The sequence below is a fragment of the Gigantopelta aegis genome, chromosome 9 (assembly GCF_016097555.1).
Source record: "Gigantopelta aegis isolate Gae_Host chromosome 9, Gae_host_genome, whole genome shotgun sequence".
Taxonomy (NCBI): Eukaryota; Metazoa; Mollusca; class Gastropoda; order Neomphalida; family Peltospiridae; genus Gigantopelta; species Gigantopelta aegis.
This window is the reverse complement of record NC_054707.1, coordinates 37,559,448-37,585,241: the sequence shown is the minus strand read 5'-3', so window position 1 is coordinate 37,585,241 and position 25,794 is coordinate 37,559,448. Positions and strand designations below refer to the sequence as shown.

At 36.9% G+C, this 25,794-nt stretch overlaps 1 protein-coding gene across 1 annotated transcript; it reads left to right on the top strand.

Annotated features, from left to right (window-relative positions):
* Window positions 1–8,831: 8,831 nt before the first annotated feature.
* Window positions 8,832–25,560, top strand: LOC121381198 (O2 contryphan Vc1-like). The gene is made up of 3 exons (XM_041510391.1): window positions 8,832–9,008; window positions 21,434–21,621; window positions 23,795–25,560. Exons 1-3 carry the CDS (start codon window positions 8,951–8,953, stop codon window positions 23,840–23,842), a joined length of 294 nt encoding a protein of 97 aa, XP_041366325.1. The 5' UTR covers window positions 8,832–8,950; the 3' UTR covers window positions 23,843–25,560.
* The last annotated feature ends 234 nt before the right edge of the window (window positions 25,561–25,794 follow it).

Sequence of the window (25,794 nt, the reverse complement as noted above, 5' to 3'; positions counted from 1 at the left end):
CCTGTGGGAGTAATCTGTATCCATTATGTACCAAAAACATTGTTTATTCCACTACTTATGACTCACCGTTCGGCAAATATAAATTTTGGAAAATTCGGCTCCAAAATAAAACATTTCACTTATTCACCAAACATTTGGGCCAAGGACAAAAATAAATGTGCCTATAATTTGCCCACGGAGTGCGTACATACGATACATACATTTACCTTTAGATGTACACATGTTATTTGAAGGCGTGAGGTGAAGTAGATGTCAGAACAAGTATATCAAAGCTTTCAGCACTATAGTACGTTCTGGTATAGCGGTAATTGCCTCATATACTGACTTCCAGAAAGGGTTCTGATATTTATAGAGTGGAGAATACCCTGTGCGAGTGATCACTATCCATTGTGTACCAAAAATATTGTTTATTCGACTAAATATGACTAACCGTTCGGCAAAAATCAATTTTGGAAAATGCGGCTCCAAAATTATTTTTTTCACTTATTCACCAAATATTTGGGCCAAGGACTAAACTAAATGTGCGTATAATTCACCCACGCAGTGCTCACATACGATACATACATTTGCCTTTAGATGGACACATTTTGTTTCATGGGGTGGGGTGAAGTAGATGTCAGAACAAGTATATCAATGCTTTCAGCTTTTTAATGTGTTCTTGTATGGCGGTAATTGCCTCATATACTGACTTCCAGAAAGGGTTCTGATATTTATAGAGTGGAGGAGACACTGTGCGAGTGATCCCTATCCATTATGTACCAAAAACTTTGTTTATTCGACTACTTATGACTCACCGTTCGGCAAAAATCAACTTTGGAAAATTCGGCCCAAACATTATTTTGTTCACTTATTAAACTAATATTTGGGCCAAGGATTAAAATAGATGTGCCTATAATTTGCTTACGCACTGCCTACATACGATACATACATTTGCCTTTAGATGTACACATTTTATTTGAAAGGGTGGGGTGAAGTAAATGTCAGAACACGTATATCAATGGTTTCACTACTATTGTGTGTTCTTGTATGGCGGTAATTGCCGCATATACAGACTTCCAGAAATCGTTCTGATATTTATAGTGTGGAGGAGACCCTGTGTGAGTGTTCCGTATCCATTATGTACCAAAAACTTTGTTTATTCGACTACTTATGACCCCAAATTTATTTTGTTCACTTATTCACCAAATATTTGGGCCAAGGACTAAAATAAATGTGCCTATAATTCGCCCACGCATTGCGTATATACGATATATGCATTTGCCTTTAGATGTACTCATTTTATTTCATGGGGTGGGGTGAAGTAGATGTAAGAACACGTATATCAATGCTTTCACTACTATAGTGCCTCCTTTTATGGCGGTAATTGCCTCATATACTGACTTCCAGAAAGGGTTCTGATATTTATAGAGTGGAGGAGACCCTGCGTGAGTGGTGCCCATGATTCACCCACGTAATGAGTACACACGATATATGCATTTTTGTTTATATGTGCACAGTGTATTTGAAGGGGTGGGGTGATCTATATGTCAAAATATATAAGTGTTTTCACGACTATAGTGATTTCTTATATTTCGGTCTTGCCTCATATTTTGACTTCCAAAAATAGTTCTGATATTGATAGAGTGGAGGATACCTTGCAGGAGTGGTCGCTACCCGTAATATACCAAAAACTGTGTTTATTCAGCTACTTATGACTCGCCATTCCTGAACAATCCTTCTGGGAGTATTCGGCCCCCAAAAAATAATTTCATTTATTTTCCAAATATTTGGGCCAAGGACTAAAATAAATGTGCCCATGATTCGCCCACGCAGTGAGTACGTACAATATATGCATTTGTATTTATATGTACACATTGTATTTGAAGGGGTGGGGTTATCTGTATGTCAGAACACATATATCAGTGTTTTCACCACTGTAATACTTTCTTGTATGGTGGTCATTGGCTCATATTTTGACTTCCATGAAGGGTTCTGATATTTACAGAGAGGTGGATACTTTGCAGAAGTGGTCCCTCTCCGTTTTGTACCAAACGATGTGTTTACTCGACTACTTATGACTCACCATGCGTCAAAACTCCTTCGGGGAGAATTCGGCCCCAAAATTACTTTGTTCGTTTATTTACCCAATTTTCTGCATTTGTGTTTATATGTACACATTGTATTTGAAGGGGTGGGGTGATGTAGATGTCACACATATCAGTGTTTTCACCACTATAGTGCTTGCTTGTATGGCGGTCATTGCTTTCCAGAAAGGGTTCTGATATTTATAGAGTGGAGGATACTCTGTGTATGTGGTCCCTATCCGTTATATACTAAAACCTGTGTTTAATCGACTAATTAGGACTCACCATTCGTCAGAAATGATTCAGGGGGGAATGTTTGCATCCTTCGGACTTTCGGCTCGGTTGCCTTTGATAGCCACCATATATTGAGCCTATAGATGATATAATGACATGCTGCGAATAATTTAGGTGCCCTTTTTCAACGTTGTATCCCTCTCTATAGGTAGTACTAAACCAAATAACTTCCGGCTGGGTCAAAGTGGTGTATCCAATTTTGATAGAGAAATTAGCACCACAAGTCCTGTGATTGGTTATAAATGTGAGTGTGTTTGTTGTAAAAAAAAAAAATACAGTTTCATCTGGGCAAAAAAATATATGCAATTTTATTTCATCTAGTACCACTGGGTCAAGTAGCCTTGTGCTTGAAACATGTATGGGGTACCTGTAAAAAAAAAGTACTTAAATGTTGTGCGGAACTAGTGTAGTCATAGACACTACCCTTTATCTCTAAAATGAGCAGCTTCATCCCCAATTTTTAATGATTCACTTTTAAGGGATAGTGGTGGTAGTTTTTATTTCCGTGGTGTTTATGTCGATTGATACACTGCAGGTAGGAGTTTTAGCCACATATAATTCCATTTTATAAGTACTGTTTTGTTATAGGCATCTGGATTGGTTAAAACCAACGTTCATTCCTCCATGAATGTGAAAACTACACTTTTTCGGTAAACAAATAAAAACAATGTTATTACCGGAACTACCTTTTATCAATTACGTCTACAACGAAATCCTCGAGGATTCCGTCGTTTCTATTTTTATATTCGAATGGCAGATACGAATGTTTTGGTGTAGACTTTACATTAAGCCAACGCAATTCAAGCTTTAATCGACTCCGGTTTTGAACTGAGACACATAAAGTATTTGACAGGCCACAAAAACGAAGAGAATGCTCAATAAATCAAAAGAGAGACATGAGCGCAGCTCTGTCACATTTGACAAAAACACCAAATCGACAACTTACACGCGCGAAAACACATACGCCTTCGTGCACGCACCTGTCCTTTCCGAGAATAATATCACACAAACTTCCTCTGAAATCCACATTCACTTTTCGTTAATTCAGCTATTGACAACTGCAATTTTAATATAGTAATTGATAAATCTTCTAAATAATTTGACGCTCTCCCTCATATTAATTCATACTCTAACCGCTTTAAAAACAAATCTTCCATTTAAGTATATAGACCGTTGAAGAAAGAAAAAAAGAAATGTTTTATTTGACGACGCACTCAACACATTTTATTTACGGTTATATGGCGTCAGACATATGGTTAAGGACCACACAGATATTGAGAGAGGAAACCCGCTGTCGCCACTTCATGGGCTACTCTTTTCGATTAGCAGCAAGGGATTTTTTTATATGTACCATACCACAGACAGGATAGTACATACCACGGTCTTTGATATACCAGTCGTGGTGCACTGGCTATAGATCGTTAAATTTTTAATTAATGATCGTTTGATATTTTTGAAAAAAATTGTTTGCGTTATCAGTTGATGTTCAGTTATTTTAAATTTTATAACTTTTTATCCGCATTTGATTCAGGAAATTAAAATTTATAAAACCTTATGTAAATCAGTATAATGAATCGGAGATTTGACGGGGAAAAAACCGAATGTAACTTTCTAAGGGAATTCCCTTATTTGTTTATTGATACTTTTGTAAATCATTGTGGAATATACCAGCCTCGGTGGCGTAGTGGTTAGGCCATCGATCTACAGGCTGGTAGGTACTGGGTTCGGATCCCAGTCGAGGCATGGAATTTTTAATCCAGATACCGACTCCAAATCCTGAGTGAGTGCTCCGCAAGGCTCAATGGGTAGGTGTAAACCACTTGTACCGACCAGTGATCCATAACTGGTTCAACAAAGGCCATGGTTTGTGCTATCCTGCCTGTGGGAAGCGCAAATAAAAGATCCCTTGCTGCTAATCGGAAAGAGTAGCCCATGTAGTGGCGACAGCGGGTTTCCTCTCAAACTGTGTAGTCCTTAACCATAAGTCTGACGCCATATAACCGTAAATAAAATGTGTTGAGTGCGTCGTTAAATAAAACATTTCTTTCTTTCATTGTGGAATAATGTTCGGTTGGGGTACCGTTTTTAATATAGTTTTGTATAATGTATAATGGCAATATTAATGCATTTGGAATTATAAGAATTGAACGTTATAGTTTGCCATTCATACAGTGTGTAAAACGGTTTTGGTCTTTATCATCGCATGAACGTCAAAAATATAACGTTCAATTCTTAAATGTTACTATTGATTTGATTTGGTAGTATACACTCTCTGGAGATGCTATTTTATTACGTTACACCTCCTAGACAAATCCCGTAGCAGCCCTTGGGGGTTTGTTTCTGAAACCATTCAATATTTATAAATGCGTGTTTAAAATGTTTATACGCAAGAACCCAGCTGATAGACATAGACAAATTGCGTGAACTGTAGTCGTAGATTACTTCTCGAGAATCTCCAGCTGTGACTGCATAATTCATTCTTGTGAACAATGTAGCCTGAATCTCAAAATTTCAGAAATACAAACGCCCATCACAATAGTTGATTGACTGATTGTAGTGTATCGAAGAAATACTGTAACAGCGAACGTTAGTGATCTCGAACTCCCCAACCCACCCCGATTTCACCCCACCCTTACCCCACTCCAACCTTATACGACCGGACCTCAGGAAGTTTCAACCTTTGGTCCGTCTTGTGGTGTTGAGCGCCAGCCTGCGAGGTTCATCACCGCACCGCAAAGAGTTTTACAAAATATATTAGGCCCTAATGCTCAAGTTGATGAAAGGAAAGCAAAAAGATATTTGTTTAACAACACATTAGTTCATTTTAAAGGGTTAAAGGGGACTATCCCGAGTCTGTATCCATTTTAAAAGTTAAAACAGTTAAGGCACATTGATTTCATCGACTATTGGATATCAAATATTTGCTAATTTTGACATATAGGCTTGGAGAGGAAACCGCTACATTTTTTTTATTAGGATCAAGGAATCTGTTATAAGCACCATACCACAGACATGATAGCACATAACCACGGTCTTTGATATATCAGTTGTGGTACACTGGCTGAAGCGAGAAATAGCCCAATGGGCCCACCGACGGGGATCGATCCCAGATCGACCGCGCATAAAGCGGACGCTTTACCACTGAGCTATGTCCCATCCCTATTTTAAAAGGTTTTCTTGAAATAAAATATTTTTGCATTATTAAAATTATTACCAATTTAGAGCTCAGAATATGAATATCTCTGTAACTAATGCATCTCTGGACATCGTAATTAATCTATTGCAGTGTCTCAGTATTGATTTTTGTCTAAAATAATTTCGTACGTATCTACCAACTTCTATACGCTTATTTTTGTGTTTATATCCAATTAAGATTCTATCCTGAGCTCACACCTAAGCTATCTGGGCAGTCTGTTCATGACAGTGGGTTAGATGTTAGTGGTTAGTGAGAGAGAAGAGGGTGTAGTGGTCTTGCACCTACCCACTGAGTCGTTAAAACTCGCTCTGGGTGGGAGCGGGTACCGGGCTGCGAACTCAGTACCTGCCAGCCTTATATGTGATGGCTTAACCACTATACCACCAAGGCCGGTGTTGAAAACTCAGGATAGTCCCTTTAAACTATAGAAGAAGAAGTTTGCTTTGTTTAACGACATCACTAGAGCACATTGATTTATTAATCATCGGCTATTGGATGTCAAACATTTGGTAATTCTGACATATAGTCTTAGAGGGGAAACCCACTTGTCACGGGGCCGGCACAAATAGGTGATATACTTTCTGGTATAATCACCGAATTAGTCTGGCTCTTCCCGTCAAGGGAATAGTTGCTTTTTGTGCCCCATAACAAGAACATTAAGGGAAGGTGTGGCATTAGTTTATATGACAATTTACTGGTATCCAAATAAAATAAACAACAAAAGACCAGGGTGAGTTTTAAAATGGTAATTATTAATATCACAATTACTCCCAATACATATATTACATTTAAATATTAATAGCAATGTCTTATAAATTTGTTGAGGTTTTTTGTTGTTTTTTTGGAGTTGCGTGGCAAGGAATGTATCGTTAAGTTAATGTTACCTTAACTTATTAGAACTCTGTTGAATAAAGTGATGTTAAGTAATAAATTATAGCTAACAGTAATTGTAGCCATATATTTATATAATATAGCTATTTAAGCTATTCAGTGAGTACAGGCTAAATACTTCAACACCAGAGCATAATAGAGAACACATTCTACTATCAAGAAACCCGCCTCTAATATTAACACATCTTAGGCACATCAACAACAATTATATTTACCAAAGTTTGATCCATGAATCCCTGCCACGTAACACCGCTTGTTTCCCAGTCACAATCGCAATCCCCCTCTGGCTAAGCACTCAGTCAATTTAAACAGAAGGTGATGCAATGAATCGGACGTCGCTGCGGGCACCCAAAGATATTCCCTGGAAAGGCTTGAAGAGCGCCTTTCTTACTTCTTTGGTGTTAATTAGCGACAGTAAATGGTTAATTACACCTATCATGACACTTAGTCGTTACATGAAGATAATTGATTCTAAGTTAAACTTGGCTGACTAAACCACTGGTAATAATGGATTAATCGACTGATGATCAGTTAAATCAGTATAATCAACTATACTCCAACAAGAGTAAATATGTTAGGTTTTTCTACAATATAATCATTAATATCATATAATATACCAGTCTTCATTACTAACCAGTAACAGGTACTGGTTCCCAGTGGCTGGCTGTACATATAAATCTTTCAATCAGTCAATAGATAGTGAAGTTATTTAGTAATAACTTCTTGTTACAAACACAGGTTGGTTAACTATATATCAAATGTCTGTTGCACAAATGAAGGCCCTAATTAGGTGCTGTTCATATGAACAACAATTGTAGGCAAGGGGTCCTTAATGGGTAAAAAATAAAAATAAGAGCTTGATGGAATCCCGTCATACCACTACATTTTCCCATTAGTAGCAAGGGATATTTTATATGCACCATCCCACAGACAGGATAGTACATACCACAGCCTTTGACGTGGTGCACTGGCTGGAACGATTAATAGCCCATTGAGCCCACCGACGGGGATCGATCCTAGACAAACCGCGCATCAGGCAAGCGTTTTACCACTGGGCTACATCCCGCCCCTTTAAGCTATAGCTGTTTGATGTCTCCAACACATGGTTATTTTGAAATCAGGTCGATAAAGAGAAAGAGAGAACCCGCTGCCGCCCCACTGGCTAAGTACTCCGATCGATGAATCGGCAAGTGATCTTTTATATATGCAGGGGCGGGACATAGCCCAGTGGTAAAGCGCTCGCTTGATGCGCGGTCGGTTTGGGATCGATTCCCGTCAGTGGGCCCATTGGGCTATTTCTCGCTCCAGCCAGTGCACCACGACTGGTACATCAAATGCCGTAATATGTGGTATCCTGTCTATGGGATGGTACATATAAAAGATCCCTTGATGCTAATCGAAAATAGCCCATGAAGTGGCGACAGCGGGTTTCTTCCCTCAGTATCTATGTGGTCCTTAACCAAATGTCCGACGCCATATAACCGTAAATAAAATGTGTTGAGTGCGTCGTTAAATAAACCATTTCCTTCCTTCCTTTTATATATGCACTTTATCATACACAGGGTAGTACAAACCACGACCTTTGATGTACTAGCCACGAGGCACTGGTTGGGATAGGAATCAAGTAAATGAAGACCAATCCAAAGATAGATTTCATAAGTCGTTTATAAATAAAATATATATGTTTAGTTGATAAATCAAAAACTGAAAGCCAGTTTTCCAAATGAGACATGGTTTATGACATATGACATTTTCAGCATTGTCAATGAAGATCAATTCAAATATCCATTTTATAAAGTAGCTTATAAACAAATAACTAGGGGGCGGGAAGTACAATTATAATGGGGGTACAGTATTATTTATGATATATTTTACACTTAGACAAAAAAGGATTGGGGGGGGGGGTGTATTTCCGGAGTTGGGGTAGGGTGGGGGCAACTATCCCCTTGCACATGCTAGGTACAACCCTGAAACAAATCATGTTTTAGTTGCAAATTCATAAACTAAAAGCCAATTTTCTAAATTAGACATTAAAAGGGTTTACGTTTTCCACACTATGTACTACGTACATGCCTGGATCTACTGTTAATGAGTCAATTAATTGCAGCGTTGTCTATGTCTCACTCCCAGACCATATTATTATCCAATAAACAATAGCACTTAGGGAAATTACAGATTAATATCGAGCTGGTTTGGAACTCATTCCAAACTCAAGTAATTAGATATATCTTAAGGGAACGAAATGTTCACATGTCCAAAGCCATGTTGGCATTATTTCTTGATCTCGAATTGTATTGGCTTCCCAGTAACCACGTGACCATCCCAGGGTTATTAATAACAGTACTGTATTCACAGCGGGTCTGTTTGATTCAACAAAAAAGAAAGAAGAAGATAGTGAAAGAGATTAGTATTTTCTTTGTAACCGAAGTGACGAAAAAAAAAAATACTGAAAAAAATACTGCTAACACTATTTACTCGTCCTTTCTCACTGGAACTCACTAACAGAATGGCACAATTGTCAAAGATTGTCTTCGCTATGGTTATATGCCTACTGTTTTTAACAGGTGAGCTGTTTCTATTGTTTTCAACATTTTAGATGTTATATGTTTTTTTTGAAATGTTGATTGTGGTTTTATGCAATTTGCTAAAAACAATTAGAATGTTCATTGAACCGCCGACATTCGACTATTATAACTATCTTAATAATGAAAAAATATTTATTTAACAACACCACATTGATTTATTAACTTCTATTGTTGATCTGGAGTATTATAGAAAAATGGTTATTACAAAAAGGTGATTATACGCAGTTGAATAGGAACACAGTCTTATTTGGAATTAGAAATAGTAAACATATATTTGTAAACTGGTTAATTGTTAACGTAAAATATTACATATACAAATCAAAATTACAAAAGAGTACACTAAACGAAACTAGTATCAACAATTTTATTAAAGATAAGTTACAAATAGAAAAATACATATATTACAAAAACTGTTTACATACAGAATTCGACGACAATTGGGAACCATGGTTAAAATTTCTAGAAGGCCACAACTGAGACACTTAGTACTTTTGTTATGTGTATAATTTTAAATATGACGCCAGTTTGGAAGTATATCTATAACTTCATTTTAAGTTTTCTCTTTTCAATCTTATTTTTATTTCCACTTTTGTCACTGCTTCTTTTTATATTGTTTGCTGTGTACTTTGTAAGATAGTGAAATCAGGGCCTCAACCCTGACACTATCATAACATATTTCTGGGGCAATAAACTATTAAAAAATATATATATAATAATAATAGATATATATATTATATCATTTATGCACATGAATAAAAACTTTATATAATCCATATTAAAACAAATACAAACAGCCATGCTTATAAATTTTATATAGCATATATGAACACAGCTTTAGTAAGTTTGTATCATGCATATGAATCGATATGAACACATATGGTACTTCTTTGTTGCGTGAAAGAGACAAATATACTTGTATGCAAAAAAAAAAACTTCTATTGTTGAGCTTAATTCAATATACCTTCCAGGGGAAGTGCAGAGGGTGTTCGCCGCTCCCCAAATATCCACTGCACTGACAACAATGTTTAATGTATGAATATGATGAATAACAAAATAGCTTAGTAGGTAGCAGGAGCGGTGAAGATCGTACGGCCGGTACAGACATGGTTAAATAGGTACAGCCGTACCACCTTTTTCTTCTTCTTTTTTTGTGTGGGTTATACGTGTTGTATAGATCTGTGAAAATGTCTTTCACAGGTAATTTGAAAGGAGAGTCTGGCAACCTCGACCCGTACCACCATTGTTTACACTGTGCCACCCCTGCGGTAGGGTGTATCTGTTTTGATACAACGCATGTTAATTTGTACTTTTGACACAGGAGTACTGCCTTCCATTTTAGTGTGCGTTTGGGCCTGGGTGATTGTTGCCGAATTTAGAGGTTTTAATTTTTTTTTATCGAATCTCCATAACGATAATAATTTATTCCTACTTGTATCACTACCAAACAGCTATAGACCTTTAGGGTTAAAAACGAATCAACACACAACGAAAGGTCTAATGAGTACATATCTATTCAATCTTACTACAGTGATAAAGGCCTTTTGAAGCCGGGTAATAAATTTATTATGTATCGCATATATCGCAACGTATTTGAAACATTATACAAGGCTGCCGCAGAGTATGATTCTTAACGTTAAATGAATTCATGAAAGGAGTTTTGATCATAGATTTAACAAAGTGACGTTAAATTTAAAACTCGTTTATTTTGCGAAAGAACATACCACTCGACCGCTACGCGGTCTCTTGGTATATATTTTTGCGCAAAATAAACTCGTGCAATAAATAGGAAGCGAAAACAACGTATGTGAAGTTCTATACATATATTGTTTCACAGTGTAACTAGTTCGGTCCACTTGGCCTTATTTTGGGGTTAGGGAGGCAGGGAGAATGGACATTACATACTAATTTGATTTATTTTAAACTAAGCTTAGTTCCAAAATTGTATATATATATATATGCATAAATGTGAATTCACACGGGTCAAATATTTCTCGAAACGTGTGGAAAGTCATAGAATTTTAATTTGAGCCAAGGATAGTCATTAAACTGATACAAAAATGTTTTTAGGCAATTCGGTCAACACATTATCACATTACTTGTATTGTCGAATAACACAGCAACAATCATTAAAAAGATATTGGGCGAACATCCTGATATTCGTTGAGAACATTTCATTTCAACTTATTTCTGTTCAAGCACGCTGTCCTGGACACACACCTGAGCTATCTGGGTTGTCTGTCTAGGACAGTGGGTTAGTTGTTAGTTGGTTAGTGGTTAGTGAGAGAGAAGAGGGTGTAGTGGCCTTAAAATTACCCATTGAGTCCTTAAGAACTCGCTCTGGGTTGGAGCCGTTACCGGGCTGCGAACCCTGTATCTACCAGCCTGTAGTCCGATGGCTTAACCACTGCGCCACCGAGGCCGTTGTTGAGAACAAAGACTATGGTAGTAATATACAGTTAGCTCCCTTGTTTACCCGCAAAGAGTTCGCTTGTTGGTTTTGCACAGGTCCATGTTTGAAGGCTAATTATTTGGAATAGGAAGCACATTCTTAAGATTAGTGATAGCCAAGGAGTAATTTTTAAAATGACAATTAGTTTTTCACCAGCAGTGCAAACGGTTGAGCTGTAATAAGGCATAGTATTCATACACCGGGATTTCCTTGTAACAAAAGTGGGCCGCGATCAATTTGGGTAATGTTCAAAGAAGAATATTTTGTGAAAAATTAAATAGCTAAACCTTTATTCAACTGAGGGTTTTTGTAAGGTTTGATGAGAAACGTTTCCATACATATATGGCTGTGGATTGTATGGGTGCGAACATTGTCAAAAATACACATTATGATGAAAGTAATACAAACATTTAACTAAAAATATTTAAAATAAGTCCTTTTTATAATTATGATCTTTTTAGTAATTTCAATGAGACTAAAAATACTTGACTTTTAAACCACTGGCTAAGTACTCCGATCGATGAATCGGCAAGTGATCTTTTATATATGCAGGGGCGGGACATAGCCCAGTGGTAAAGCGTTCGTTTGATGCGCGGTCAGTTTGGGATCGATCCCCGTCAGTTGGCCCATTGGGCTATTTCTCGCTCCAGCCAGTGCATCACAACTGGTACATCAAAGGCCGTGCTAATCGAAAAGAGTAGCCCATGAAGTGGCGACAGCGGGTTTCTTCCCTCCGACGCCATATAACCGTAAATAAAATGTGTTGAGTGCGTCGTTAAATAAACCATTTCCTTCTTTCCATAGGTGGGTCCTGCAAAGTATATGTATTATAGAATTAAGGTAAATGTTCGTGGGAGGAAGACTTAGGTTGGAACCAAAATAGTTACAAAAAAGTTAAAGTTTGTTTTCTTAAACAAAACAACAACACTAGAGCAGATTAATTAATTAACTCATCGTCTAATGGGTGTCAAACATTTGGTAATTCTGACATATAGTCGTCTCAGAGTAAACCTACTACATTTGTACATGAGCAGCAAGACATTTTTATATCAATTTCCCACAGAGAGGACAACACATACCACGTCCTTTTGTATAGCAGCCGTGAAGCACTGATTAGGACGAGGAAAAAAACAAAGAATCATAGAATGTTAAACAAAAATTAAAATTTGTTTTGTTTAACGACACCACTAGAGCACATTGTTTAATTAACCATCTGTTACTGGATGTCAAACGTTAGGTAATTCTGACACGTAGTCATCAGTAGAAACCCGCTACATTTTTCCTAATGCAGCAAGCGATCTTTTGTATGCACTTTCACAGAGACAGAACAGCACATACTACGGCCTTTGAACCAATTGTGGTGCACTGGTTGGAACGGGGGAAAAAACAACAATCAGTTGAATGGATCCACCGAGGTGGTTCGATCCTGCGACGCAAGCACCTCAACCTAGCAAAAATCAACTGAGCTAAATCCCGCCCCCTATTAGAATGGGACTACAGAGTGTGGAGTGGATCCTACGACACAATCCACCATACTGAAAGAAAACTGTCTAAAATTCATCCATATCCTACATATCTACGTGTCCTGAGAAATCAGCTAATGTACGGCTACATATCCATTCACTGATCTCTCCATTTTATGAGAATTGGGACCAATTCTACAGATGAACAGCATCAATCAATATATACCAGCACAAATCAAGATTGACAGTAATATAGAGAGATGCGGCCATGTGTGTAGATAAACGTGCATTTTTAAACGTACTTGTTCCTCTCTCCACACTATACGCTATTTCTGAAGAAGAAAAAATTGTTTTAATAATTTCTTGCTTTTAGAAAAAGGTTTATTTTTGTGTGTATAAATTCATCCGGAACACAAAATGTTTAAACATCTTATCTTGTGACGAATAAACGTTTGTGCTCTAAGTTGACGTTTCATTAAGATACATTTCTGAAACGTACTTTAAAATTTCAAGTTTGGTCGTGTCAAGGCACTGTATTGAGCTATCATAGCCATTATAATAACCGAGACCACAACTGGTGTACACGGATGAATTTTTAAGGCTCATAACACACCGGAGCCTGGTCTATGACTGAATACAGTGAGAATGGTACCAGACGAAAAAGAAACACACCGAATCGAATGTGACAAAACACACCGTGTCTATACTGGCGCGAACTACAGATCAGGGTCCCTTTTTACTAAGCGATCTTAACGCTGAGATCACCTTAAGTGAATAAGGTAGCTATGCACTTAAGGGACAGACCCTAGTATTTAAACACTAAGGCATATTTCTCACTATTTGAGCCGTTTTTGATCACTGAAATCAAACATTACTTATATTTTATTGTTTAGATTATCCATTTCCGTAAAACCGAAGTGTTTCTGGTCATCCTGGTGTTTCTAATACCACAAAATGAATTTTTTTTATTTTTAAAAACGCACGTGCGTCTGAGAAATAACGATTATGGAGTCGTGTTTTAGTCTGTTTTTAAGGGTATTTCAACGCCACAGACTCTTGTTTCACTCTGTTGTATCCAAATGTGTTACAGGTTTGTAAATTAACCATATTGAGTGTCCATTTTTACGGGTTGAAAATAGGGTCTAGGTGAAAAATATGCCTTAGGGTCTGCCCCTTTGTGGCTTTAAGGTGATGTTGTCCCTAAGATCACTTCGTAAAACGGGGCAACGGACGTCATAGAACATGCGCTATATTTTCACACTGCCAGACTGGCAGTTGTACAATGACCGAACATTATTGTTTAATTTTTGTTAATATAATCAAACCAGCTGACATAAAACTGACAGTATATGTCATGGATGGGCGTGGGATGGACGTGTCTGATCCTCATTTGGATATAGGCACGTTAATAAAGTGCCCATAACCATAACCACGCACCGCATACATACACACATACACACACACTAAATCATAAAATGGTATCTTAAATTAAACTTATTATGACAAAAGGAAAACATTTAATTGTCGTAATAGGTTACTTAAAACGAAAAAAAAAGGATTAGGGGCACATTTCGTTTGTCCGCAATCCGTATACATAATTCGTACTGCGTAACCCGCATCAATCACTTTCTATGCAAATAGGTTGAGTGGATTCCATGTATGCGCGTCCGTATACGCAAACGGATTGCGGACAAATGGATTTTGCGGCTTACCTGAATTGTTTTTGACTTAACCTATAAAAGGTTCTCGCAAATTTTCAAAAATGCCTGAATCTTTTTTGGAATAGTTAAAGTTTGTTTTATTTAATGACACCACTAGAGCACATTGATTTATTAATCATCGGCTATTGGATTACCACATGTTTGACATAGTCTTAGAGAGGAAAAGTTTGTTTTGTTTAACGACACCACTAGAAAACATTGATTTTATTAATCACCGGCTATTGGAAAGAAAGAAATGTTTTATTTAACGACGCACTCAGCACATTTTATTTACGGTTATATGGCGTCAGACATATGGTTAAGGACCACACAGATATCGAGAGAGAACACCCGCTGTCGCCACTTCATGGGCTAATCTTTTCGATTAGCAGCAAGGGATCTTTTATATGCGCCATCCCACAGACAGGGTAGTACATACCACAGGCTTTGATATACCAGTCGTGGTGCACTGGCCGGAACGAGAAATAGCCCAATGAACCCATCGATGGTGATCGATCCCAAACCGACCGTGCATCGAGCGAGCGCTTTCCCACTGGACTACGTCCCGCCCACTCTTAGAAGAAACGTAACCCGCAAGGGATCTTTTATATACACCATCCCACAGACAGGATAGCACATACCGCGAACTTTGATATACCATTCGTAGTGCACTGGCTGGAACGAATATTAACCCAATGGGCGCACCGACGGGGATCGATCCCAAACCGATCGCGCATCAAGCGAGCGCTTTACCACTGGGCTACGTCTCGTCCCTTTTTTTTTTTTTTCTTTTTTGATAGAGGCACGTCAATATAATTATCTAATTTTCAATACTCAGATGCCTGTATATGCTTTTCGATTTTGTACAGCGCACACATGATGACTAGTCATCAATAGTCATATGTTCTCGCTGTTGTCCCAAAAGGACGTGTATTGTCATTTGGAATTTTAGACAGACTTTACAGAACTGTTCCCTATGGAGAATAGTCAGTAATATCAATATGGTGTCGCCGGCTATCCCAAAAGGGCGTATACTGTCATTTGGAAAACAGACTTTACGGATGTGTTCTTTTTGGATCTTTGGCTTTCTTTGATAAATGAGCTGGAGTTAATTGGATTATAGTAACCAGCGTTGATGTCAGGACATTGCATATGCCTATATTCCTCATTTCGTAAACGTATTACAATACTGATTTGAAATAACAAACATATCTGTAAAGGTTTCATTTTTCTGATATATTTTTCAACTCATGCATATGGATAGTGACAGATAATCATGTATATAGTATGATACACAAGGGATTAAATGGAGTAAGCAGCCTATATATATATATATATATATATATATATATATATATATATATATATATATATATATATATATATATATATATATATATATATATGTGTGTGTGTGTGTGTGGTGTGGTGTGTGTGTGGTGTGGTGTGGTGTGGTGTGGTGTGGTGTGGTGTGGTGTGGTGTGTGTGTGTGTGTGTGTGTGTGTGTGTGTGTGTGTGTGTGTGTGTTAACATACATGAATCTGTCTGTCTGTCTGTCTATATCATATTGTCATACATATCCAAAGTGTACATTTATTATTTATTAAAGGGACATACCCTCGTTTTTAAACAGTAAGGCATAGTTTTGACTATTAGATACGGGTTTTTTTAATAACTGAAATCAAAATTTACTTAAATTTTATTGTTTAGATTATCAATTCCCGTACATTCGAAGTGTTTTTGGTTATCCTGGTGTTTTTAATATCACAAAATGCATTTCTCATATTTTTTAAAAACACATGTCCGTCTGAGAAGTAACACTTATGGAGTCGAGTTTGAGTCTAATTTTAGAGGGTATTTTACCATTTCAAAGTCACAGACTCATGTTTCACTCAGTTGTAACTTGATCCAGATGTGTTACAGGTTTGTAGATTAACTAAATTTAGTGTTAATTTTCATGGGCTGAAACTAGCGTCTGTCCCTTTAAGCATCGACTATTGGAAAAAAAGAAAGAATTGTTTTATTTAACGACGCACTCAACACATTTTATTTACGGTTATATGGCGTCAGACATATGGTTAAGGACCACATAGATTTTGAGAGGAAACCCGCTGTCGCCACTACATGGGCTACTCTTTCCGATTAGCAGCAAAGGATCTTTTATTTGCGCTTCCCACAGGCAGGATAGCACAAACCATGGCCTTTGTTGAACCAGTTATGGATCACTGGTCGCTGCAAGTGGTTTACACCTACCCATTGAGCCTTGCGGAGCACTCACTCAGGGTTTGGAGTCGGTATCTGGATTAAAAATTCCATGCCTGGACTGGGATTCGAACCCAGTACCTACCAGCCTGTAGACCGATGGCCTAACCACGATGCCACCGAGGCCGGTACATCGACTATTGGATGTCAAACATTTGATAATTTTGTCGCATACGGTCAAACAATAAGCTTCTCGTTTTACTGACTAGGTTTCCACAGTCAAGTGAATTACCAGTTATTATATAAATACAATCAAACGAATGGTCCACATAGTAGTATAATTAACGATTATAATTTTAACTTGAACAGCCAATTTATTAAACTCTCCGAATTGCTTTACAGTTCACAATTACAAGGAGACTTTCTAATTACTAGTTAATGTTAAATCTCTGTTATAACTAGTTCATATGTTTGCATTTTCTTTCTTTTAGTAAATGGGAATCTGCCCCCTTAACCAGTGTACTCATACAGTGGTTGCAACAAAGATTGTATTGTATTGTATTGTATTGTATTGTATTGTATTGTATTGTATTGTATTGTATTGTAATGTAATGTAATGTATTATACTGTATTGCATCTACAAAAGTACAGTCACCAGTTAGTATATGGTCCATACGTGTAATTTTATTTACGATTATCAGTTAACGATCAGTTCATTACAATCGCTTTATGGCTTCGAAAAACGCAGAAGACAAATTTACGATCGCGCCAAACTCCCACAAGAGCATCAGCAAAAAGGGTCGACCAATAACAGTGATATACCGGTTCTAATTACTGCGGTTACCACCACGCGAACTGTCCACGCGAGTGACGTAATTAAGAATATATATATGTAAAAGGATAAATTAATTCTCGGTTTATAGGAAGGCACTGTTGATATCTTGTCCGTATATAGACTAACGAGCACAGCCAATCAAGCGAACACGACACGATCCAGTACTAATGTGATCTGCTGATGGTCGGACGAAGACGTATCGGTCGGTTGGGAATAGCATTGCGTTGCGCATCTGGTACCTGGAACGGGGACTTGGTTTTATGAGATGGCGCCGCCAGAGCGATTGATGGGGAAGCAGAATATCCGCAGTGCTCCCTTGTCGATGCGCTCCCAAGTCCCGGCTCATTATCGCCGGTGTTTGGGGAGCAATGAGGGGTTTTTTCATTAACCGCGAGATGGTGTGTGTTAAAGGTGTATTGTCCTATTATTCACCAGTCTCCGTTCGCAACTTATGCTCTCACTTAACTGTTATAGAACTGTTTAAAGTATTGCACTTTTGAACAAAAAAAAAGATTTTAGATCTTGTTTGGAAACTGTAAAAGTCTTAAACATAATCAACCACACCTTAAACATCGAAACTGTTGAGTTTCCTGGCATTAACATACTTCCGGCTACATACTACAATCTATATAAAAACTGAAATTACACAATAATTTTTTTTTAGAAGATAGTCTCAGTTTCTTTACATTCAGTGTGATCGTCGTAATGCGTGTAATCGTCCAAACCATTGTTAATACCCTTTCAAGAATATAAACGGCTATGTATACGCCAGTGTATGTGCATCAGGTTGAAATATTTGCTATATAATATTTTAGGACTTAAAATAAATAGGGACAATAATGTTAATCCCGACACCGTATTAAATATAGGACTTTCTACACATAGATTAAAAAATATAACAATGTTAATCCCGACACCGTATTAAATATAGGACTTTCTACACAGATTAAAAAAATAACAATGTTAATCTCGACACAGTATGAAATATAGGACTTTCTACACATAGATTAAAATACAAATACATAACAATGTTAATCCCAACACAGTATTAAATATAGGACTTTCTACACAGATTAAAAAATAACAATGTTAATCCCGACACAGTATTAAATATAGGACTTTCTACACATAGATTAAAAAATAACAATGTTAATCCCGACACAGTATTAAATATAGGACTTTCTACACAGATTAAAAAACATAACAATGTTAATCCCGACACAGTATTAAATATAGGACTTTCTACACAGATTAAAAAAAATAACAATCTTAATCCCGACACAGTATTAAATATAGGACTTTCTACATAGATTAAAAAACATAACAATGTTAATCCCGACACAGTATTAAACATAGGACTTTCTACACAGATTAAAAAACATAATAATGTTAAACTCGACACAGTATTAAATATAGGACTTTCTACACATAAATTAATAAAATAACACTGTTAATCCCGACACAGTATTAAATATAGGACTTTCTCCACATAGGTTAAAAAATAAAACAACACTTTTACCACCCTCATTTCACCCAATCATTTTCTATATAGAGAATACTACATGAGTGGCCGTTAGATACCATTTATCTTACAATGAGTTGTAAAACGTATCTAACGAGCGAAAGCGAGTTGGATACGTTTTTAAACAACAAGTTTTTAAGATAAATGGTATCTAACGGGCACGAATGTTATATTCCATTTCTCAAAAAAAAACCTGTTTTAAAATAATTTAAATGTCTTTTCCAACGAAAACCTATTTACGGCCCTTGCCCATATAGTTAACTTGTGCGTCACAGACAAGTCAATTTCAGGTTAACTTGTACGTCACGGAGTGATCAATTCGGCCGTTGTTGTTTTTGGGTTGTTGTTTGTTTGTTTGTTTGTTTGTTTTTTTATTGGATGGTATGGCATTGGTGACCTGGGCATCACCTAGGAGCAGCTAGTCGTTTGTCACACGTACATATGTGTTAACAAGTATGTATAAAAATAACGAATGATGTTCTTGTTACCGAAGGCTCTATATAGCACAGAAGACCTCAGTTGGGGTTTAAGGTCTTTATTCAGGGATCACCTGGAGGGATGTGAAGATCCCGATGTATATAAAACATACATCAACACACATGTATATATAACGACCCTAGACTAACAAAAGGACATAAAATCAGTTACGTTTTCCAGGTCACTAGATATATTATTACTAATGTACATTTAAAGGGACATTCCTGAGTTTGCTGCATTGTAAGATGTTTCCGATTAATAAAATATTTCTACGATTAAACATACATATTAAATATATTTTCTTGTTTAGAATATCAGTGTCTGTATATTCAATGTGTTTCTGGTCGTCTTAATAGTTGTAAGAAGCCCAAACTTGATTTTGTCTTCAAATAATTTCGTACGTACGAAAACATATTTTAGGAAATAAAATTAAATTTAACCTAGTACAAATATTAGAACGATCAGAAACACGTTTAATATGCAGCCACTAATATTTTATCCAGAAAAATATATTTGATATATAATTGCAATCGTTAAAAAGTCTGCTAGTCGATAACATCTTAAAAATTGCAGCAAACTCGGGATGTCCCTTTAACACACAGACATTTCAATTCAGACTCAAATCAAATATAATTATAATTCAAAGGTTAATTTAATTATCACATCATTGCTATAAGCATGTGTTAAGCACGTTATAAAATAACTATACAAATAAACACTTCTGTGTATTCCATAGCACACATAAACATAAACATCACATACACATATAAGTAAATATTTAACCTACCGACTGTGGGTCAGGTCGTTTGAATAATGATGCTGGTTGAGTTACATCATTGATAACCTGTCAACAAAATACCACTTATAAATAGGTGCTCATAAAATATACACATAGAATATATAGAATTAAAGAACATAGAATTAATAATAAAATAGATTAATAACTGATTTAGTTATTTACTTAATTTTATTATCATCAAACCTAATCACATATTCGTCTTAGAAAACAAATATCCCAATATAATTATAAACATTATTAAGCACTACTTTAACTTTAAATTAATAACTGATTAATTATTTACTTAATTTTATTATCATCAAACCTAATCACATATTCGTCTTAGAAGACAAATATCCCAATATAATTATAAACATTATTAAGCACTACTTTAACCCATTCGCTACAGACTAAGTTTAATCAACTACCTACACATGCTAAGTTCCAATTTAAGGTTTATCATAAAATATACATACACTAATCTTTTTTACAACTTAAAACATATGGTTATAACTTAAAATATATGTTTGTATTTACCTGTGCTGTTAATAATTGTGCTGTGCAGAACTTGATCACATATAAACTTGCAACGCAGAAAAACACCTGACTCCAGAGAACACCAGGTAACAAAAGAAACAATAGATGAGCTTACTACTGAACGATTACCTGGCCTGAACACTGAGTTGAGGGTGAACACAACCCAAGCTGACAATACCAAAGACACAGGAAAACAATAGAAACAAAATAAGAGACAGCTTTGTACTATTAGAGTTAGAAAGAATAAAATATATGTAAACTGTTTTAAAATTGTAGTTTATGTGAAATGCAATTTAAAACATCCGGTTACATTCTCACCAACTGGTGTGTATGAAATATTATTATTACATCCATATGCAATAAAATATTACGCTTTTAATCAGATATAACCTTGGATTGACCTAATATTCTTTCTTCTTCTTTTTTTTGCGTCTTTCCCAGTAAACCTGTACGTGGAAGCGGACGAAGTGAGGTCTCGGCGGGACGCGGGCGACCTCTCCGACGGCGAGATGGTCCTAACGCCGGACGACATCGCGGTCCTGCAGAAACTCCTCGCCATCCCCTCTCCATCCAAGCGACGTCTCTGCAAGTCTGGATACACATTCAACCCTGTCGTCGGCAGATGTCAGGTACGTGTGGACCAGTCAGTGTTTTGTTAACAAGCGCCAATGATAGCCGGGCCGGTTACATGTCATGCATGTAGTCGTCAAGGCCCTGATGCCGCATCCTAAAAAATTATCAAACATGGACATATCTTTGTTTCATGTTTAAATCTGTCTTCTCTTCAACGAGCCAGCCAGTGCTTCACAACTGGTGTAACAAAGGCCGTGGTATGTACTGTCCTGTCTGTGGGGTGGTGCATATAAAAGATCCCTTGCTGCTAATCGAAAAGAGTAGCACATAAAGTGGCGACAGCGGGATTCCTCCTTCAATATCTGTTTGTGTCCTTAACCATATGCCTGACGCCATATAACCGTAAATAAAATATGTTGAGTGTGTCGTTAAATAAAACATTTCCTTCCTTCCTCTTCAAAGACGCAGTTATTACTAACTCATATTACGAATCTTATCCCCATGGGCATGTTTATGCGTATAAAACATTATAGTTTATATATCGCATATACACACCACGCTAAATACAGGTTTCACTATGTATGATTTTTATATAGGCCCATGTATACGTTGAATATATATGTACATATGCGTGAATTGTAAAGCACACTGGGATTACCATATGTTGGGGGGGGGGGGGGGGGGGGGTATTGGATTTTTTATAAAGATTTATTGTCCCCAGATCATAGGCAGAGATGGTCATATTGGTTTGGGCCACTAAAATCATGTATTTACACACCGACCAAAAAACACCGACCAAACAAACAAAATAATAAATAACAAAGAAACAATCAAAACAAAACAAGCAAGCAGAAAAAGGAAAAGAAAGAAAAGAAAAGAAAGAAAGAATACTCGTATTAATACAAAACAGGAATACAGATAGCATGAACAGTGAATATAGTCAACAGTATAAAATCGTACACGTCTCGTCGCCATTTTAAACACGTCCAACTAAACACGTTAAATCGTCAATTTGGCCAAACACAGCATTTGCACGTGGCCAAGGCTACACATAACGTACAATGGAAATCCAGTGGGGTTTTTTAAAGAAATACAAAAACAAAATGTATTTACTGTTAGTGAGGGGCACGTAATATCTTGGTGGCCTTGGTGCTTGAGGGAAAAATGGTCAATGCTATTTTAATGTACTTTTGAATAGTGTGGGTGCCCTTTTTGAACGTTGAACCCCGTCCTTAGAAAAAACGCCTGCATCCGCCTCTGACCTAACTTAGCACATTACTAAATAGAGAAAGAGCAACATGCAGGTTATATTTGTTTGTTGTTATACAACACATTTGTATGATGAATTGTTAAGATTTGGAAAATGGCACAGAGGAGGACAACTGTTTCTAAGCTAGTCTTAGGAGTGGCAGTCCAACGGGCGATACAGGAGGGATAAAACATTATATTACGAATCTCCTAGGGGAGTGGCGGTCCTCCTAAAGGCAAGCACGTGATAGTGGATCATGAAAGCAATCACGACTTTCCTAACATATTTTCGACTCTGCCTTGTGCAGAGATACGATTTTGATATGGGAATATGGTTTTGTCTTTCAGTTTCATTGCACCCCATCCTACTATGATCTATTCAACCCTCTCTCACCATCAAATCATATTGTTCGAGAAGTTTTATTCCTACGTCGGCTCCGAATGTAACAGATAAAAATTAACCTCCACTGAGGGGATTCGAATCACAGACTATCAGTACGAAAGTCTAGCACTTTAACAACTCAGCTAATACTTGGGTGTGTGTATAAAATAGTGTTGTTATAAAGTGTTATCCTGTCTGTGGGATGGTGCATATAAAAGATCCCTTGCTGCTAATCGAAAAGGAGTAGCCCACGAAATGGCGATAGCGTGTTTCCTACCTCAGTATCAGTATATGTGTGGTCCTTAACCATATGTCCGACGCCATATAACCGTAAATATGTGTTGAGTGCGTCGTTAAATAAAACATTTCCTTTCTTCTTTTCCTTCCTTTATACCGGCAGTAGCTATTCGGAATATCCCTATTAGCTCAGTTGGTAGAGCGCTGGAGTCGTACTGAACGTCTGTGGTTCGAATCCCCTCAGTGGAGGTTGAATTTGGAGCCGACGTAGGGACTCGAACAGTACTGTCTTCAGATGTCCATGGATACTGTGAACGCTTGACCAATTTGCATTTGACAAAATGTGTTGCTTTTTGTTTCAGTTCTCCAAAGGATGGGCACGAAGATATAAGAAAAGCAAGATGTACTGAAGACGGAACCACCCCAAAATACACACAGACCACACGTTTCGCCTGATCACCAACCCACGTTTACACTTTACTTACAGCGTGTTGATTTCGCCAATAGCATGGGATATTATGTCACAGTATGGTATTCGACATCTAAAACCTACACCAAACACTGTGCTTTGTAATTAAATATCAAGAGTAAAAAACGCAATAAAAAAAGCCATTTTAACCAAAAAAACAAAAATCAAACACTTCATCGCTTTCATTATCAGAGGAAAGCAATTCTTTGAAATGTCTACTAATTTCCATCTTTACATAGGAATAGTCACTTCTCCTTTTTTCAGTTCTAGATTAGGGGCTGCATAGCCCCTTTAATATACTACCACGTACTACTATTCTCTAGCTACAGTACGGTCTGAGGAAAGCCAATGACTTTGTATACGCAAGGCCCTTATTAGTTTTTCATCTATCTGACCGCTTTTCCTTTTTTGATTTGTACTGTCGACTGCCTTCTTTGTACTTGCTCGATGCCGCATTTCGTAAGGATCATTTTGTACTCATATATATTATACAGCTAATTCCTGAGTAAAGATAGTCATTGCGTAGGCAGTTCAGTTGAGAGAATTGCAATGCTTTTGTGGTCACATTACGACTTTGTCAAAGAATCGTTCAGACCAATCGTACAGCAAACATTTAATAATGATGAATGGTTTTGAAAACTGTATTTTAATCATTTGGACCGCTGTATCGTAGAAATTTATGTTTGTTATCTTAAGAACGAAAATCACATCAGTGAGTTTTGTTGTCATATGTAAGGGCTCTTGCACTTTGTGTTATACAGCTAAATATACGATCATCGTTTTGTTGTCATATGTAAGGGCACTTGCACTTTCTTTTATACAGTTAAATATATACGATCATCGTTTTGTCGTAGTGATTTCATTGTCAGGATTAAACCAAATTTCTTAACCTTTTAGAAAACCTTGCAGGGCAACTTGAGAATGTTATGTAAAGGTGTTTGTTTAAACAAATTTCATTAACAAAAAATTGAAAACCTTGTTGGGCAACTTGTGAATGTTACGTAAAGCTGTTTGTTTAAACAAATTTCACTAAACTTAAACAAACAAATTGTTGGGCAATTTGTGAATGTTATGTAAAGGTGTTTGCTCACACAAACTTCCCTAAACCGTTTTAAAACATTGTTGGACAACATCTGGATGTTCGTAAAAGTGTTTGTTTTGTTATTTCCAAACCATATCAATGAATATATCTTCATTGTGGACGTGCTCTTAGTAATAAAGTAAATCGCGACTTTATATTAATTAAAGTACATGTAACTATTAAATCTGTAAAGGTCTCTTGGAGTACTTTCTAAAAGGAGGTGGGTGTGTATATACTATAGTCGGGTCAAAGACATGTTTAACTTGTTTTTAATCTTTTAACATTTTAGAGGTCAAGATACTATGGTAGAAATGTCAAAACATGATAGATCTTATTATGTTGTTGATGAATTAATTTTGTTTTACGTTTATTGTTTTTAGTATCATGTAAATGTATTTATGCATATTTCAGTGTTCAGTTTTATAGTATTTTCAATCAGGACAACTTAATTTGTCACCGGATGGTACTCAAGGTATGAACTATATCAACAAATCTACTGCGTCATTGGTGTATTTTGTCTTCTAACTGATCCTTTCCCAAGCATGTTGCTTGAAGACATATTAAATCGTTGCCGAACACAGTGTGTTGTTGTTTTGTTCAGTATACGTCCACTTTTATCTAAATTTTAAAACGCACTAAGTGTCGTGTGTTAATGGGTTCGTATCCCACCTGAGGCAAAGAGGGAATTTTAATTCCAGTACCTGCTCCAACCCAGAGTGAGTGCACCGCTAGGCTCAGTGCGGAGGTGTAAGGCTACATACACAGGGTTTCACCCACTTCACGGATGTAATTATGGGTGTGTCTCCTGAATG

Bases quoted from the DNA above. Each gene is read 5' to 3' on its own strand.
- LOC121381198 (XM_041510391.1), top strand. From the start codon at position 8,951: ATGGCACAATTGTCAAAGATTGTCTTCGCTATGGTTATATGCCTACTG. The intron at 9,009-21,433 runs GTGAGCTGTTTC...CGTCTTTCCCAG, and splicing joins ATGCCTACTGTTTTTAACAG to TAAACCTGTACGTGGAAGCG. The intron at 21,622-23,794 runs GTACGTGTGGAC...TTTTTGTTTCAG, and splicing joins CTGTCGTCGGCAGATGTCAG to TTCTCCAAAGGATGGGCACG.